This window comes from Trichomycterus rosablanca, chromosome 21 (assembly GCF_030014385.1).
Source record: "Trichomycterus rosablanca isolate fTriRos1 chromosome 21, fTriRos1.hap1, whole genome shotgun sequence".
Classification (NCBI taxonomy): Eukaryota; Metazoa; Chordata; class Actinopteri; order Siluriformes; family Trichomycteridae; genus Trichomycterus; species Trichomycterus rosablanca.
Window position 1 is genome coordinate 19,177,486 of NC_086008.1, and position 20,717 is coordinate 19,198,202.

Genomic DNA, 20,717 nt, shown 5'->3' on the forward strand with positions numbered 1-20,717 from the left:
GGGCCTGCCGTGTTGGTTTACAAGCGCGGCCCTGTAATCGAGCGCGTACAGGGATACAGGGAGGTTCGACTCGGCCTCGTCCTGAATGCATTCATTAGGCCGACTACAGGGAAATAATGAAACTGTTGTTTGTATCACGACAGGTTATTAAAGACCCGCCTCCACAAAGACCTCCACCACCACCACCACCTGTAAGTACAACATAGATGCTTCTACTTTATTATTCTAGGGTTTATACACCCATCAGCTATAACATTAAAACCACCTCGTTGTTTCTACACTCACTGTCCATTCAATTACTGACTGTAGTCCATCTGTTTCTCTGCATGCTTTGTTACCCCCCTTTCATGCTGTTCTTCAATGGTCAGGACCATCACACAGCAGGTATTATTTGGGTGGTGGCTCATTCTCAGCACTGCACTGACACTGACATGGTGGTGGCGTGTTAGTGTGTGTTGTGCTGGTATGAGTGGATCAGACACAGCAGTGTCACTGCTGAACTGAGAATCATCCACCAACCAAAAATATCCAGCCAGCGTCCTGTGACCACTGATGAAGGTCTAGAAGATGACCGACTCAAACAGCAGCAATAGATGAGCGATCGTCTCTGACTTTACATCTACAAGGTGGACCGACTAGGTAGGAGTGGACAGTGAGTGGACACAGTATCTGATCCACTCATACCAGCACAACACACACTAACACACCACCACCATGCCAGTGGGGGTCCAGACCATTGAAAAACAGAATGAAAGCAGGTTAAAAAGGTATGTAGAGAAACAGATGGACTACAGTCAGTAATTGTAGAACTACAAAGTGCTTCTATATGGTAAGTGGAGCTGATAATGTGGGCAGTGAGTGTAGAAACAAGGAGGTGGTTTTAATGTTATGGCTGATCGGTGTATATCAGGTCTGTCTGAATACCTGCGTTGACGTCATTGCCGCAATAATAGTAGTGTGATGTCTTGATGTCTTATTAGAATCCTCCCTACTTAGGCAGTAGGGTGCTCACTAGGTTTTCAGACAGACCCATTTGTGTGTGGATCTCTATATGTAAATGGAATTGTGCGGTTGGTTGATAATGAACACGTTCACTTTCCTCGTCAAGAAACCAGAAGAGACGCCACCACCTAAGAAGAAATGGCCCACCGTCGACGCGTCCTATTACGGAGGAAGAGGAGCCGGTGGAATCAGACGCATGGAGGTAAAAACTCTCCCCTTAGACTTGGATCTATTACGATTAAAACTGCTAGCATTTTGCTATATTGCTAGTCTAGCCATTGGGAGACCCATTCAGTCAGTGCGCTCTCAGTGCCGGTCCCAACGATTGGCCTGTTGTTCAGATAGGGGTGGGACTAAGCCGGATAGGGTCTCTCTCTCATAACTGACGCAATTACGACCTCTGCTGGCTGATTGATGGTGCCTGCACAGAGATGGGAAAAGAGTGCTCTCAGGGTGTGTCTCTCCGCACACAACGCTGAGCTGCACTGCACTCGTCAAAGTGCAGGTGATAAAATGCAGGTGTCGGAGGGGGCGTGGGTTCGCTTTGTTCTCCTCAATCAGAGCGGGGATCGGCATTGGTGGAAAGGAAGCACGGCGCAATCGGGCAATTAGACGCGCTGAAAGGGAGAAAAAGGGGAGAAAATCATAAACAAAAATACATTGAGGTCTCGAGTTTGAGTCTCGTTGAGGTTCCCCGTCTGGCCGGGAGCTCAACAGTCCCGACTGGTCATGACTTACAGAGAGGAGGTCAGGTAGATGTGTTCAGCAACAGTGTCTCCTGCTGTCTGGGTGCTGGCGGAGGGGATGGGAAGACGAATTGTGGCTCTTGTACATGAATTTATAAGCTACAGAGGGGATTGACGCTCTGGTGGCACAGCGGTAAAGTACACTAGCCTACCACTGCTTAAATATGGAAATCCAGGACTTGAATCTCAGCAGTGATATCAGCCGGCCGGGCGTCTGATGGCCGGACATGATGCCATTGGGAGGTGCACTTGTCAGTGCACTCTTAGTGCCGGTCCCAAGCCCTGATATAAATAAGAGGGATAAAAAACGTTATGCGGACAAGATCCTTCATAGCGACCCCTATGTATTTACATTTACATTTTCTGCATTTAGCAGACGCTCTTATCCAGAGCGACTTGCAGAAGTGCTTCCATAGTAAACATTTCATTTCTCAAGTTTTAGTAAACAACAGTCAAAGAACACGAATCTGCTGAAACCTGTTGGAACCAACGGCCGCGTTTTTTTTTGGGAAATGGAAAATGTTAGTAAATAGGTACAAGTCAGCTTAAGTGTTTAGTAAAAAGGTGAGTTTTTAATTGTTTTTTAAAGACAGCAAGAGACCCAGATGTTCGGACAGACAGAGAAAGTTCATTCCACCACTTGGGTGCTAGAACAGAGAAGAGCCTTGATGCTTGTCTTCCTTTAGTCCTGGATGGAGGCTCAAGTCGAGCGAGACTAGTGGCTCGGAGGTTGCGTGGTACAGAGCGGGGTTTGATTAGGCCTCGAAGGTAGCTTGGGGCTGGTCCATTTTCGGCTTTGTAGGCGAGCGTCAGTGTTTTAAACTGAATGTGTGCAGCTACAGGAAGCCAGTGAAGAGAACGCAGCAGTGGGGTGATGAGGCAGCAGTGGGGTGATGTGGCAGCGTTTGGGCTGGTTAAAAACCAAACGGGCAGCTGCATTTTGAATGAGCTGCAAGGGTTTAATAGTGGACATGGGAGCTCCTGCCAGGAGGGAGTTGCAGTAGTCCAACCGTGAGATTACAAGTGATTGGACCAGAATCTGGGTAGCTTCCCTGGAGAGAAATGGTCGAATCTTCCTGATGTTGTACAGGAGGAACCGGCACCTATGTATGAGGTCTCGAATTTGAGTCTCGTCAGGGTCATCTCTGCATGTGTGTCCACCACTCTTGTTCCGTCTAGTCCCACCCAATATGTCACATTTGTGTTGCCTGGGTCACGGTAAAAATAAACAAAATGTGGGTCGCCCTGCTTTAGAGCACCGTAGGATAAAGAAAGTCCTTAAAATAGTCTATAAAAGCTACGTGTGTGTGGGGGGGGGGCATTTCCTATGGAAGGAACAAAATAGATAAACAAACTAGCTCTATAGAATGCATTAAGAGTTTCTTTAAAGTGTTCTTGGGTGGAACATGAGCCTGAATAAAATATGTTTTAATTAAGTTTATAAATCATCAAGTATTCCTTCTGAGGACTCAACAGAAGTGTCAAGACGCCGGCCGTCAGTCTTACGTTTGAGCAGAAGTCTCCTCAGATCGAGGCCACCTTGACTGATCCCTCTGACGTGACGGACTCCTGCCAGTAAAAGTTACCTTGATAACAAAAGACTCGGATCTGCAGCGCCAGCTTAAGCTTCCGCCACGCCGTCCCCGCTCGTCCGGCCGTGATGCCCGGCTCGCCGCCGTCTACCCCTCAAAAGAAAGCCTCGCCACGCTCCGCTACACCTCCCGCACGGCCCCTCGGTGAGGTGGCGTCTCTGTGATTCCTCTCACGGACGCCTCTGGGTTTTCCCAGGAGTTTCACGGGGCGACACCAGACCCGGAGCGTACAGAGCTGACGCCCGGCGCTATTATTCGCCCAGACAGGCATTTCCATTTCTGAAGGACCTGGGGAGAGGTGCGCCCCAGATCAACCTGTATTCTTTCTTCCCGCTTAAAGCAGCGAAGGAGGCCTGTAGCAATCCAGGACCAACAGACCAAAAAAACCCTGTTAAGCAAACCAAGGACCAAGCAAACAAGTATTTTGGAATCCCCTAGTTAGTTTTTAAGTTGGACGCCCTTCCTGACCCAACTCTCCTGTTTCTATCCGGGCTTGGGACCAGCACTGTGAGCTCACCGACAAGTGCACCTACCAATGGCTGGGCTGTTTCGACCACCCCTCTTTCGGACATAGTGCAATCGGTCAATGGCACTACTGAGATTCAAACCCTGAGCATTCGGATCCCAACATCTCAGCAGTAGTGGGCCAACCAGGTGCCCTATTATTATTATTATTATTACCATTTTATTAGACATATATATACATACATTGTTACACACATATTGTAGATTGTATAGCAGGTTTTACAATCAGCATCCAGGACCAACAGACCAAAAAAATGCTGTTAAGCAAACCAAGGACCAAGCAACTTTGAGGGAAACAAGACTCCACAGGGACCCACATCCTCCTTCTGTAAATATAAAGGATATAAACAGCGTAATGACCCGATCCGTTGCTCACTAGGTACGTTGGGGCGAGAAAGGCTCGACAGAGGAGGGTGCGAGACTGGAGATGGCCAAGAACGCAGTGGTCTCAGTACCAGAAGAAATGGAAGAGCCGATGATCAAAAAGCCCTCGGCTCCTGCAGCTTCCTACCATCAGTCCGAAACTAAATGGTACACGCCCATCAAGGTGAGATCTTTTATTACTTACCTAAAACTGGCATCAGCTGTGGTATTAAATTATGGTGTCATGAACTAGACAGGAAGTGTTTGTCATGTCCCAACTGTACTACACAATTGTGTAAACTGGTCACATCCTTTCCCTGCTTGGTAATTGTATTGTTTAGAATGGTTTTCCGGTTCTCAGTCGATTGCCTAAAGGAGCCCATGGTTGTTTATTGTAGGAACAAAGTTTCAGAGTCCCTACAAGTCAGTTAGGCCTAACAGGCAAGTCTTTAAAACTAGATGGGTGTCCAAATATTGCACATGATACAATGTTATTATTATTAATAACAATTTTATTATTTGTATTATTATTATAAACATTTTTATTATTATTATTATTTTTTTATTTTTTATTTACATTATCAAAACGTATTATTATTATTGTTATTATTATTAGTATTAAAATTTTTACTATTATTATTAACATTTTTATTATTATTAACATTTTTTAATTATTAAAAATAACATAAAAAAAAAAATATATATATATATTTTATATTATTAATATTAATATTATTAACATTATTATTTCTAACATGTTATTATTGTTATTATTATTATTAACATTATTATTTTTATTATTTTTTATTTACATTATTATTAACACTATTATTATTATTATTATTATTATTATTATCATTAACATATGAACATTATTTTTATTATTAATCTTTTTATTAACATTATGATTATTATTATTATTATTAATATTATTATTAATAATAACAGTTTTATTGTTTTTTATTATTATTAACATTTTTATTATTTTTATTATTATTTTTATTTACATTATTATCAACAGTATTATTATTATTATTATTACTATTATTATTATTATCATTAACAATATTATTATTATTATCATTAACATTATTATTATTATTATAATTTCTTTAATTATTATTATCATTAACAATATTATTATTATTATTAACATTATTTTTATTTTTATTATTGCATTTGTCTATAATTTTACTCCCAATTTAGTCGTATCCAATTACCCTGTTGCATTCCTCTTCCTCTCTACTGCTGCTGACCTCCACTCCTGACCTCATTTATTATTTATTATTGTTAAATAGAATGTAACTGCACATTGAAATTAGTTTGACATAGAGGTCCTGTTTTTATTTCCCAATACACCCAACTTCAAATCCCTACTTCCTCTAATCAAACCCCACCAAAAACATGTTACTCATTTTGTAACACATTAATGTGGTGTTTCTTTCAGGGCCGTCTCGATGCACTGTGGGCTTTACTCCGGAGGCAGTACGACCGAGTTTCCCTCATGCGGCCCACCGGAGCCGATAAGGTAGGCCACTAAAACCTGCTGAGGTTTGCCTACACGCACCCTTATGCATCGAGGTTACACACTTCCTGTTCAAATTGGCACAGATTCAATACACACACACACACACACACACACACACACACAGCCTGGTACAAACACACAGCACTGAGAAAGAGGAAACTTGAGTGTGTGTGTGTGTGTATGTGCATCACACAACAGCTGCAGACACTCAGATCAGGATGTGACGCTCACACCCATACGTGGCAGGCCGCGGCCGATTCAGCTGCATGGACTAATAAATCAGACTCGTTCTAAACATCCAGCACAGAACTGGACAGCACAATGCATCCTGTTTTCTACTGTTCGTATAAATATTGCTCCTTGTTCAACGTCTCAACGTCTAGCCTAGAGTGAGTCTGGATTACAGTGGTACCTTAAAACCTGTCGTCAGTTGGTTCTGGGAGTGGTGTCGAGTTTTATAGGCGTTGAGTTTCAAGGTATTTTTTACCATAAGGAGGTTTGGGAAACGTGTGGACCTGCATATACCGTGGAGCTGCATATATTTTAGGCTTATGTAAAATAATGGGATTGTTTTTGACACTTATACACTGAAATAACACAAATATAATATAAAAGTTCAGAAGCTTGAGCTGTAACACAAGTTTAAAAGCGAAACAGTGAGGAAGATCCAGATTAACACAGATACACGTGGAGCTTTCAGACTGGATCTGATGGTTATTCCACACTAATCAAGATTCGTCTCATTCGTCTCAGTGTTTTACCACTCTGGCAGTTGCACACGCTCAGGTTAAGGGTACAAATTTCTTGTCGAGTTTCAAAAATGTGTGTTTAGGGGACGTCGAGTTACCACTGTATTTCTGTCTCATGTTACAGGAGAACAGAACTGATTTGTCTTGAGTTGCAAAAGATGTTCTGATTCCTGGCTGATTTCCCCATTGGTTTGGACATCTCTTGATCTGTTATTATTTTACTGATGGAAGTACAAAGAATAGAGTGTCAGTGTTTTTGCAAGTAGAAATTCGTCTCCATTCTCACTTCATAAGAGACTAGGAGATGAGAGACTTCTCTTAATGATGCGCCGGACAGTTTCAATAGAAGACAGATCCGAACTGCAGGCAGGCCAGACAAGCACATGCGCTCTGTGTCTATAAAGCCACTCTGTTCTAGTACATGCAGTATGAGGCCTGGAGTTGCTCGTTCTCTGTACGATAATGCAAAACGTCACTTTAAAGGAAGTGTGTGTTCATTCAGTCAAAATAACACTTGTGAGGTCAGACTCATGAACATGACCCATTATTATTATTATTATTATTATTATTATTATTAATATAAATAAGAATAATAACAGCAATAATAACAATAATGATAACAACAATAATATTAATGATAATAATAACAATAATAACAATATTAAGTATACTATTAATATTAATAATAATATTAATAACAACAGCAATAATAATAATAATAACAATAATAATAATAGGAATTATAATAATAATATTAATAATTATAACAATAATAATAATATTAATAACAGTAATAACTAATAATAATAGGAATAATAGGAATAATAATATTAATAATAATAATTATAATGTGAATAATAATATTAATAATAATATTATTAATAATATGAATAATAATATAAATAATAATAATATGAATAATAATATTAACAATAATAGGCATAATAATAACAATAATAGGAATAATAATAATATAAATAATAATAATAATAGGAATAGTAATAATAATAATAATAATAGGAATAGTAATAATAATAATAGGAATAGTAATAATAATAATAATAACAATAATAACAATAATATTAATAATAATAATAATAGTAATAATGTGAATAATAATAATAATAATAATAAATTTTTGCCATGTAGGATTTAATTTGTTCAGTGTTCCACTGGTATCTTCTTGGCTCAGTGGCTTTGTGTCGGATTCTGTCCTTCTATTGTTCGTATCAGTGTTTATTTATTTATTTTCCGCTACGATATTCCAGTCACGCTTGATTCCACTTTTGACGTTTGTTTTTTCTTGCTCAACACAAATCCTGACACGGGAGAGCCATCCGAGACAGCGCAGTCCTCCAAACAGGTCCCCGGCACACTCACCCGGACCTCGGCTCGACTTTAAAGCGCTCGATCAGGTGCGCCGGGCCCACGCGAGAGCTATCAAAGCTCGGGGAGAGAGAGAGCGAGAGAGACGAGGGCTTTGATGGCCGACAGGAACCCTCCGGGGTCATGAATATTTCAGCGCTGGATCGCCGGCCTTCCAGGACTCGTACAGGTGTACGGGAGCAGGTTGTCGCAGACATCTGTTCGCTTCCGGGACCCTGGGGCCCCCGACGTTCCCCTGTTTCATTCAAATCTACCCCTCCTTTCTTTCAGCACACACACACCGCCTGTAGCCAGCCAGACTGTCGCGCTCTCGGCAGCTGTAGTGTTTTTTTCTCTTACCGGTCTCCCATTTTAGCGCCCGAGGGGCTCCGACACCAAAGGTAGAGCGGGGGATGGACACAGCTGCACTGCTGCACTCGCCCCGGGCACAAATAAAGAGATCTAATGCACTTTGACTGTGTTTTTGGGGAGATCCGGGAGCCGGGGAGGCACTTCAGAGCCAACTTAGCGCCACAACATCTGCCGTGGAGTTTTTCCGGAAAAGAACGGCCGGGGACAGCAGGCGACGCCGGCTCTTTTTTTTTTCTTTTTTGAACGCCCGCCCGGCTTCTCTTGCCTCGGTGACGCGCGACTGGCTCGCCGGGGCCTGCTATTGTATTTCAAAGTCGTGTTCTACAAACGGCTCGCTAACAAGCTCCTTTATGAATGATACATTAACATACATTAACCCCGCCGACGTGCCTTACAGAGCAAAGTCAGGGCACCCGGACTGTCGGGACTGCTAATTCGAGGGCTGCGTTTCACCTACTGGTACCGATAGAGGGAGGATGGGTTCTCACTTGCTCACACTTATCGAGTGTAAAAAATATACACCGATCAGCCATAACATTAAACCCAACTCCTTGTTTCTACACTCACTGTCCATTTTATCAGCTCCACTTACCATATAGAAGCACTTTGTAGTTCTACAATTACTGACTGTCGTCCATCTGTTTCTCTACATGCTTTGTTAGCCCCCTTTCATGCTGTTCTTCAATGGTCAGGACCCCCACAGGGCCACCACAGAGCAGGTATTATTTAGGTGGTGGATCATTCTCAGCACTGCAGTGACACTGACATGGTGGTGGTGTGTTAGTGTGTGTTGTGCTGGTATGAGTGGATCAGACAAAGCAGCGCTGCTGGAGTTTTTAAGCACCTCACTGTCACTGCTGGACTGACAATAGTCCACCAATCAAAAACATCCAGCCAAAAGCGCCCCGTGGGCAGCGTCCTGTGACCACTGATGAAGGTCTAGAAGATGACCGACTCAAACAGCAGCGATAGATGAGCGATCGTCTCTGACTTTACATCTACAAGGTGGACCAACTAGGTAGGAGCGTCTAATTGAGTGGACAGTGAGTGGACACAGTATTTAAAAACTCCAGCAGCGCTGTGTCTGATCCACTCATACCTGCACAACACACACTAACACACCACCACAATGTCAGTGTCACTGCAGTGCTGAGAATCATCCACCACCTAAATAATACCTGCTCTGTAGTGGTCCTGTGGGGGTCCTGACCATTGAAGAACAGGGTGAAAGTAGGTTAAAACAGTATGCAGAGAAACAGATGGTCTACAGTCAGTAATTGTAGAACTACAAAGTGCTTCTATATGGTAAGTGGAGCTGATGAAATGGACAGTGAGTGTAGAAACAAGGAGGTGGTTTTAATGTTATGGTTAATCGGTGTGTATATATATATATATATGTATATATATATATATATATATATATATATATATATATATATATAGAAGTACGATCGCTCCAGCGTAGCCTCAGCATATATTAAACCTCATTAAAATCACCGTCCATATAACAAACACTGTATTAGATGACATTATTAGATCGAGCCTCCTAAGGGCAGCGCCGTCATGATGCAAATTGTATCTTTAAATGGTGAACATTTCAATTTCCGCCACAAGGAATCATCACGTCGGGTCAGCGTCCAAATCCAAAAAATAAAACAAACGCAGCGGCCCACAGTGACGATCTCTTAATTCAACAGCCATCGGTCAGATCGACGCTGCGCCAGGAGCATTTTAATTAAGCGTCCGTGAGCGGGCAGCGAGACGCATCGCAGCTCTCAAAGAGCGCCGTCGCAGGAGGAGGAGGGAGGCGGACGGGGGTAGCGGCGCTGGCACGGGCGCTGAGCGTTCTGGCGGAGGACGGGAGTCGAGATAGATCGAGAGAGAGAGAGAGAGGGAGGGAAAGCTAGAGATTAAGTCGCCGGGCTGGCGGGATGAGTCCCTCAGGTCGCAAACACACACACACAAGCCAGATCGAGATTTGAACACACATGGCCAGATTTAGCCGCGGCGCAGCTCGAGCTTGGACGGAACCGCGGGCGCTGAGTGGCTAGTGGAGGAGCCGCGTCTTAATGAAGTCGCCTGGAAAACAAACAAAAAATGATCGATATAATAAAAGTGCTCAAACTGAAAGCAGGCCGGGATACGGTGAAGCAGCTTCATGACATTTCCAGTACATGAAATCCCAGTACATCACTGACGGGCATTAATAGTCTATAGATAGCTACAGGGAGGACACACCTTGTGTTACTGGTCAGTATGGACCAGCAGCAATGACCTGTGGATGAATATGTGTGGAGTTCCACCCAATGGGGGAAAGATGGCAACAACATTTCGATCCAAGAAAAGGTTATAAATGACTTAAGTAAGTAGATAAGTAATGTAAATTAGTTTGTAGATGAGTAAGTAGGTAGATAGGTAGGTTAGTAAGTAAGTAGATTGGTTAGTAGGTAAGTAAGTAAATTAGTTTGTAGGTGAGTAGGTAGGTAGATTGGTGTGTAGGTAGGTAAATAAGTAGGAAAGTAAATAAGTCGGTAGGTGAGTAAGTTGGTAGATGGTTAAGCAAGTAGATTGGTTAGTAGGTAAGTAAGTAGATAAATAAGTTGGTAGGTGAGTAAGTAGGTAAATGGGTTGGTAAGAAAGTAGGTTGGTTAGTAGGTAGGTAAGTAAGTGAAGTAAATTAGTTTGTAGGTGAGTAAGTAGGTAGATAGGGACGTTAGTAAGTAGATTGTTAGTAGGTAGGTAAGTAAGTAGATAAGTCAAGTAAATTAGTTTGTAGGTGAGTTTGTAGGTAAGTAAGTAGGTAGATGGGTCGGTAAGTAAGTAAATAAGTTGGTAGGTGAGTAAGTAACTAGGTGGATGGGTAAGTAAGTACATTGTTAGTAGGTAGGTAAGTAAGTAGATAAGTCAAGTAAATTAGTTTGTAGGTGAGTAAGTAAGTAGGTAGATGGGTTGGTAAGTAAGTAGATTGGTTAGTAGGTAGGTAAGTAGATAAGTCAAGTAAATTAGTTTGTAGGTGAGTAAGTAAGTAGGTAGATGGGTTGGTAAGTAAGTAGATTGGTAAGCAGGTAGATGAGTATGTAAGTAAGAAGATAAGTGGACCAAAATGTTGTAATAAGAAATGAATCAACAATAAATAAATAAATAAATAATAAAAAACAATACATAAAATACAAAAATAAATAAATAAAAATAAAATACATAAATAATAATAAAAAATAATCAATAATAAATAATTAAGAAAAAAAATAAAAAGAAATAAACAAAAATAAGATACATAAATAAAATAATAATGAATAAAATTAAAAGACATAAAAAAAAACAAAAAAAAAAACATAAAATACATAAATGATAAAAATAAACAATAAATAAAATAACTTATGAAGGTACGGTTAATCCAGTCATGTGTTTTTTTAAAACACTGAATAATTCAACTATAAAAAGAAAACAGAGACTTTTTAATCAGAATTGTATTATTTTATTTTATTGTTCCATTTGTGTTGCTGATAAAAATGTTACGTTTGACCTATGTTTAAAATTATTATTATTAGTTCTTATTATTTTAAGTGTAACATGCTGTCACACCACAGGAGAAAAGCTTATAAAAGTTTGATTATATAAAGTATAAGTATGTACAGTATATATACAGTATATATAGTAGCTGGTGTGTAAATTCTGCTGTGCTTGGCTGCTTTGGGGAGCGAGGGGGGCGGGGCGGGACAATTTAGAGGGGCCACGTAGGTAAGATCAGCACCCTCATTATCGCTATCATCGGGCGATCCCTATTTCCTCTAACAAGCTGTACGTCGAGGCCTGACACTTCCATTCAGGCCCCTCAGCCCCAGAACAGAAGTGACAGCTTTAACGGTGGCTCGGGCCTCCTCATTTCACCAGCCGGCCCCTCGCTCACTGAACCACATTCCACCTACTCCGCCCACTTTAGTTTTTTTATTTGCTTTAATTCGAAGTATTTGGGTACGCGGGTCACAGAAAGTAGGGCAGATGTCTGTGCGGTTGCCGGTGCCGGTTGTAAATTTGGTAACGTGTGGCGAGTTTAGCAGCGTGGCACCTCGCACAGCCTGGCACGGGGGTAACAGGATTAGAATAAATAAATAAAGTCAATAAAGAAATAAAATACATAAATTATAAAAATAAATAATAATAAATAAATAAACAATAAATATAAACATAAAATACATAAATAATAAAAAATAAATAACAAATGAACTAAATAAAGAAATAAAATATATAAATAATAATAAATAAACAATAAATAATAAAGTACATAAATAATAAAAAACTCAATAATAAATAAATAATAAATAAAAACATAAAATACATAAATAATACAAAAATCAATGATAAATAAATAAATAATCAAAATTTAATAAAAAATACATAAATAATATAAAGTAATTAAATAATAAATACATCAATAATAAACAATAAATAAACAATAAAATACATAAATAATAATAAATAATTAAATAATAAATACATAAATAATAACAAATAAATAATAAAAAATAAACAAAATGCATAAATACATTTTAAAAAATTAGAAAATTTGGTAAATTCGGTAACATGTGGCGAGCAGCAAGACATCTCGTACAGCCCGGCACAGGGGTAACAGGATTAGATACCGGACCCCAGTCCGTGCCCAAACCACATATTCTTTTAAAATTAAGTGATCCCAAGACTTTAAAGTATGTCTGTGGGAATTTGTGCCCATTCAGTCAAAAGGGCATTTGTTTGGATGGTCAATAAAGCCTTTAATAAAGCGATTGATGTTCTGGTTCATTCCAAAGCTGTTCAGTGGGGTCGAGATCGGGGCTTGCTTTGTGCTGGAGTAGGAAAGGGCTTTCCCCATACTGTTGTTACAAAGTTGGATGCATGTAGTTTCCTTTATATCATTGATTTATTACCCCTGTTAGCAATTGGCATGGCTGAGTACAACACATGAAATAAAATATTACAATGGGTGTCCCAATACTTTTGTCCGTTTCATCAACAGGATTATAATTCGTTGCAGTGACGCACCGCTACATCTAACCGCGCTGGTACCTGCTCGTTGGAGCTGGTTATTCTCATCACATCATGGTGTCTCCCTGATTCGATTCAGTCAGATCTGATTTTATCTGGTTTTAAGTGCTCCGGCCCGTCTGCAGTGTTTCTTCATTACCTATTAAAATCAAAAAAGCCGTCCAGGACAGAACCGGGGGTCTCGACCGTAATTAAGTAGAATTATTGTTAATGTCAGATTTTTTGTGGGCTGGACTGGTGCGTGAATTTGGTTTTTAGGGTTCAGCTTGTGTATTGTGATGTCTTTTGCTTCTTTGCTTTTTTATCCAGATAGATAATGGATGGATGGATGGATGGATGGATGGATAGATAGATAGATGTTGGTTAGGGTGGCAGTGGGTCTGATTCATTGGGCGACAGGTAGGAAACACCCCAGACAGGCTGCCAGTTCATCACACTTTGGGCAATCTTTAGCTGCTCCAGTTGGCCTGACAAGACTTTGGACTGTGGAAGGACACCGGAGCATCTGGTAGAAACCCATGCAGACACAGGGAGAACATGCAAACCCCACACAGCCAGGGAATCGGACCCACTGCATCTTTGTGCTGTCCAAGTAAAGGTCTCATTATTACATATTACTACATATTATTTATACATGTTACATATACTGTAGTATATATCTATAGAAATAAAATACATAAATAATAAAAAATAAATAATAATAAATAAACAATAAAAACCATAAAATACATAAATAAACAAACAGTAAATAAAAATAAAATACATAAATAATAATAAATAAATAAATAAATAAATAGTAAATAAACAATAAATAAAAAAATAAAATACATAAATAAAAAACAATAATAAATATAATAAATAAAAAATAAAATACATATATAATAATAAATAAATATAAAATAAATAAATAAATAAACAATTCATAAAAACAAAATACATAAATAATAAACAATAAATAAAAATAAAATACATAAATAATAATAAATAAATAAATAAACAATAAATAAATAATAAATAACTAAATAAATAAAAAATAAAATACATAAATAATAAACTAAAATACATAAATAATAAAAAATCAATAATAAATAAACAATCAAAATAAATAAAAAATACATATGTAATAATAAATAAATATTAAAAAAAATAAAAAATAAAATAAACTATGTAAAAAGTAAAATACATAAATAAAACAAGTAAATAAATAATAAATAATAAAAGTTGCCCTAAGTGTGATGGATCACTGCAACTGCCTTTAATATATTCATTAGTGTATGTATTAACTGTACAGGGCGATCTGGTTCGATCCAGGGTTCGAATCCCAGTGAAGGTGTTTTATAGGGATGTTAAAAAAGCTCATCATCACCGCCCTGTTAGAGATTCATCTCTTTAACCTGGCATGTGACGATACGGCTTATTAAGAGATGTCATCAGTTCATCAATATGCTGTTCATCATTATAATGAATAGATGTGGCGCTAATGCTCTAAACTCTAAACGTAACGATGATGTGAGTCCTAATGAGTTATAGGTCAAAGTGTCCCATAGATCATTAACTAGTGGCTACCTTATTATCCTTTAACTCAAAGTTGTCAGATATAGATATAGATGTGTACCTCTATCGGAGAGATTCTGTGGATTATTTTAATTGTACCTGTGTATAGTGATGATAAAGATTCTATTCTATCGGACTAGCTGTGTCTGAGGGACACATGGCTGAAGCCCTGCTATTAATTGCCGCCCCGTCTAGGGCGCACAATGCACAACAATGCACAATGTATGTATGCTGTATGTGAGGCAGATTTGTAATTCTAACCTCTCTGTCTTCTCAAATTAAGTAGTGAATCTATCCATGACCATCAGCGTCTTTAATTAAGACGTAAGAGCATGGCCAGCAGGTTTCTGAAGGTTACTCAGTCTGTACTGAAGGAAACAATAAAAGATGAAACTACTGATGACATGTGAGCACTTTCACCGAGTGTGATACGAACCAGTGCTAATGAAGGAGAAGAGAATCAGAGGACAGAGATCGTTGGTGTTGTGTGTTAGTGTGTGTTAGTGTGTTCTTTTGCCTTTAGTTCCGTTCAGGACCTGGGTCTGTGTTCAGGCTATGTTCAGCATGTAGCAAATCAAGTCTAACTTCATGAGAAGAACCAGCAGATTCAGTGGAAAAGATTATTGTGCTTAGAAGAGTTAAAAGAGAAGGAGGACGGTCAGCAAAAATAGATACAGTTAGAGTAAGAGTACATGAGCCATTAATACGGCTTGCAGTCCCAAACAGAGACAGGATGTTTTGGAGAAACACACTCATATGGTTGCCTGGAAGTGAGATCAATTGTTGAAAATAATAATAATAACATAATAAGAATAATGATAACAGTTATAATAATAACAATAATAAGAATAATAGTATTAATAATAATAATAATAATAATAATATTATAATAAATAATAATAATAATAAAACAAATAATAATAATAGTAGTGGTAGTAGTAATGATACTAATAATAACAATAATTATAATAACAAAAAGAATAACAATAATCATAATAAATAATATATTATTAATAACAATAATAATAACAATAGTAATTATGATAAAGATAAATAAATAACAATAACAGTAAAAATATTATTCATAATAAAATAATAATAATAACAATAATAATTATGATAATAGTCATATAACAACAGCAATATTAATGATGTTAAATAATAATATTATTAATAATATATTAACAATAATAATAATAAATAATAGATTACTTATAAAATAATAATAATGATAAAAAATAAATAAAAACATTAATAATAATAATAGTATTAAATAATATATTAATAATTAAAAATAATAAAATAATTATTACAATAATAATAAAGATAAGAAAATAATAGTAATAACAATAATAGTAACAACTATAATAATAATAACAATTATAATAATAGTAATAATCATATCAACAACTACAATAATAATAATTAATTAATTAATAATGGTTTCAATGAGGGATAATAAACACAGGCGCTGGTGATAATCATTTTTACTAGATCACACTGCATTTGCATCCATTATTTACCTACATTTACCCACCTCAAGAACTAAACTGACAAAGTTCCAGTACAGAACTGTGAGGCACCTTGCAGGCTAACACATGCTTCCTTTGACAAATGGACTAACTTTGGGTGTCTGGAGGGTGACAATAGCTGCACATTTATTTACACATGAAAACTGGTGGTCAGGCCTTAGCTGGTCAGGGCTGGTGTTTTGCTAGCCCCAGCTATGTGTGTATATCTTGTATGTGTGTATATCTTGTATGTGTGTATATCTCGTATGTGTGTGTATATCTTGTATGTGTGTATATCTCGTATGTGTGTGTGTGTATATCTTGTATGTGTGTATATCTCGTATGTGTGTATATCTCGTATGTGTGTGTGTGTATATCTTGTATGTGTGTATATCTCGTATGTGTGTGTCTAAATATTTTCTCTTACTTCATTTGCTTGGCTATAAAGACAGTATTTAAAATCATGTGATGTACACTCGAAATAGAGACATATGCCGGAGAGGGCACTTATAGGTCTATATACTGGCACGTAGAGGCTCTACAGACGCTATGGGTTTTCCGAAGCGTCGTCAGTCGTGTTGCCAAAAAAAACCTCTGCTTTTTTCTTCAGACTTCCCAGTTTAGTTTAATATCAGTGATTTTTTTTTCATAGAAAACATTCATAATCTTATAGTTCTTTAGTTTTATTGTTAATAATTAATTATTAATAAAAATATAAAAATAATTAATATTTTTATTATTATTGTTTATTTTTTTTATATATTCTCCTGTTTTTTTTTTATTATTTATATATTTTTAATTTAATTAATTAATTTTTTTTTACACTTTTTTATTTTATTTTTCACATGACCATCATGACCATGACCTGCACCGGTAGCTGTAGAATTTTCTTGCACTGCTGAGATGAAACGCACTTGCGGTTATTAAATAAAAGTAGAACATCATCGTTTGGCTCGCTTGCCTAAACAAAATACAGTTTCCGTTGCCATCACTTAGCTCTTACAGCTTAGCTGCGCTCTTCTCAGAAGCACATTTGTTGGCAGGAAATCACAGAGGAAGCATCTGCAGTGAGGATGTTTAAAATAAAAGCAACGTTGACGGTTAAACCAGGGCCGGAAGCGAGTCTTTCAACAGCTTCCTGATTCGATGTAGTGCCGGAAGTCATTAGAAAAATAACAATCTTACATTATACAGTATCATTTGTAGGTAGAAATTAATGTATGTTCCTTATATAAGTCGTTGCTGTGATATTTGGGGTCCAAGACTCTAGCTTAAGGGCAGTAGCAGCTTAGTAGTTAAGGTATTGGACTGGTAATCAGAAGGTTGATGGGTTAACCCTCAGCCAACTGCACTAGCCCACCAAAGCTGAGATCTGAACTCTTATCTGAGCTGTGCTATCGACCGGGCGTTCGCCCACACAGGCTCCATTGGCTGTGCCCGTAAGGGAGGGAAAAGGTCGGAAATTCATTCCCACAGTACAGTTGCGTCCACTGCTGTCTGGTCCAGATGTGACCAGTGACTACACGGAGGGTGTGGTTCTAACAAGAGGGAATTGAAGATGACTAAATTAGGAGCAAATTGTGTGTGTGTGGGGGGGGTGTCACTTTGTGCCAACGTTATAAGGAAGGTCCTTTCCTGTGCCAATGTGAAAAAAAAAAACCTATTGAACACCTTTGGGATGAATTGGAACGTTGTTTGCAGGCTAGACTTACATCACGCATGCTCACATTTCAAGAATGGCTACAAATCCCAGTAGATGCATTCCAAAATCTCCAAAAAGCCATTCCACAAGGTTAAAAATTGGGTCTTATAAATCCATAGTAATACCCATGCGTTTGAAATGGTACGTCCAACAAGATAAAGAACAGGTGTCCAAATACTTTCAGTCAAAATGGGTCTGTCTTAAAACCTAGTGAGCTGCCTTGCTGTCTACTGCCTACCTAGGGAGCTTCCTCAGTAGAGAGGATTCTAATAAGGCTAAACACTTCTAACCCTAGCCTTCATAGCGATCCATCACCTATCCTAGCAGTCGTAGCGGTGACCCCGCCGGTGGTCCGAGTCACCCACCCGCGCGCGAGAGAGACGGCCGCCCCTGCAGAATCCAGCGCGTGTCAGCCATAACGACCTGGCCCTCCGCTCGAGTCTGCCATGTAGCGCATTAGAATAATTACTCCCTGTCATCCTCTATTTCATAGCCGCCCCTCCTCCATTTAGCATATACGCTCACGTTCGTCCACACGCCGACACGAACGCGCTCGCCCGCCGTCAGACGCCCATCAGATCCCCCAGGAAAAAAAAATAGTGTTTTGATAATGAGATTGACTGAGACCTCATCCTATGTTTGGGTTCAGGGGGGAAAGCGCGCCCCCGTGCACTCCAAATAGAGACGTTTAGGGCTCGTGTAACGCCAGTCAGAGAAAGCACTTCATTACATGTAGAGGATGCACGGACGCCGTCGTGCTATGGGTTTTCCAAAGTGTTGTCATTTCTGAGAAACCATGACTGTGCTGCCACTGTGGGGGGTAATGGGGGACCTGCTTTCTCCTCAGGCTTCTCTTTTTAGTTTAATGTCAGTGTTTAATGTAAGCTTGAAATGAACAGGAAACAAATCGTCCTGAAATGATGAAATAATGAATGTATTTGCATGTAGTTCTGTTTTTAGATGCAGAGTATTTATATTTAAATTGCACAATTTAATCTTGTAGTCCTTTAGTTTTATTATATTTTTGTTTTGTATATGTACGTTAAATTATTTATTACTATTATTAATATTTATATATACATATATATAAATTATAATTCCCATATTATGAATTTTCTTTTATTATGAATAAATATATATATATATATATATATATTATCTCATATATATATATATATACATTTATATATTTATATTTATACAGTATATAATTATAAAATTATATTATCTCTTATACACTAATCAGCCATAACATTAAAACCACCTCCTTGTTTTTACGCTCACTGTCCATTTTATCAGCTCCACTTACCACATAGAAGCACTTTGTAGTTCTACAATTACTGACTGTAGTCCATCTGTTTCTCTGCATGCTTTGTTAACCCCTTTTCATGCTGTTCTTCAATGGTCAGGACCACCACAGATCAGGTATTATTTAGGTGGTGGATCTTTCTCATGGTGGTGGTGTGTTAGTGTGTGTTGTGCTGATATGAGTGGATCAGACACAGCAGCGCTGCTGGAGTTTTTAAACACCTCACTGTCACTGCTGGACTGAGAATAGTCCACCAACCAAAAATATTCAGCCAACAGTTCAGCCAGTTCAGCCATCCTGTTAACACTGATGAAGGTCTACAAGATGACCAACCCAAACAGCAGCAATAGATGAGCGATCGTCTCTGACTTTACATCTACATGGTGGACCAACTAGGTTGGAGTGTCTAATAGAGTGGACAGTGAGTGGACACGATATTTAAAAACTCCAGCAGCGCTGCTGTGTCTGATCCACTCACACCAGCACAACACACACTAACACACCACCACCATGTCAGTGTCACTGCAGTGCTGAGAATGATCCACCACCTAAATAAATACCTACACCGTAGTGGTCCTGTGGGGGTCCTGACCATTGAAGAACAGGACGAAAGCAGGTTAAAAAAGTATGTAGCGACACAGATGGACTACAGTCAGTAATTGTAAAACTACAAGGTGCTTCTATATGGTAAGCGGAGCTGATAACATGGACAGTGAGTGTAGAAACCATTTTGCCACAAAATACACTGACTGTGCTTCAAAAAAAAAAAGAGACCCAGAACTTTGGCGAATGTTGATCAACGTTCAAAAATTCTTTCACTGCTAGACACAACAACGAGGCCATTTTATTTATTTATAATATCGGTTGCCATGGCAACCGTTTGTGTTCCCGCTCGGCGGCAGCAGATGAAAACATCGTACCACAAGATAACGTGTTTTGTTTTTCATTGAGGACAGAATTTTAATGAAGAATAAGATCTGATTAAAAGTAATAAACTGTATAAGATGAATTTACTTGCTGGAAAATATTCGGGGATCAATAAAGTAATCCATCGATCGATCGACCATTATTAAAAAATTTAAAAATGGAATCACATGATTGATTAAATGTTATGATTTTATTTATTTTTATCCCGGGCGGCACGGTGGCTCGGTGGGTAGCACTGTCGCCTCACAGCGAGAAGGTCCTAGGTTAGATCCCCAGGCGGACCGGTCCGGGTCCTTTCTGTGCGGAGTTTGCATGTTCTCCCTGTGTCTGTGTGGGTTTCGTCCGGGAGCTCCGGTTTCCTCCCACAGTCTGAGATCACTAGATTGGCTCCCGTCTGCCAGGTGGGACGGTGCATAACGGAGAGCAGTGCGT

At 38.6% G+C, this 20,717-nt stretch overlaps 1 protein-coding gene across 1 annotated transcript in view; it reads left to right on the forward strand.

Annotated features, from left to right (window-relative positions):
* The window catches only part of antxr2a (ANTXR cell adhesion molecule 2a), a 66,074-nt gene that overhangs the window by 34,346 nt on the left and 11,011 nt on the right, over window positions 1–20,717 (forward strand). The window contains exons 13-16 of the mRNA XM_063017657.1: window positions 144–191; window positions 1,109–1,204; window positions 4,245–4,412; window positions 5,676–5,756. Of these exons, the coding sequence (XP_062873727.1) occupies window positions 144–191; window positions 1,109–1,204; window positions 4,245–4,412; window positions 5,676–5,756 (393 nt within the window). The remainder of the gene's footprint in view (window positions 1–143; window positions 192–1,108; window positions 1,205–4,244; window positions 4,413–5,675; window positions 5,757–20,717) is intronic.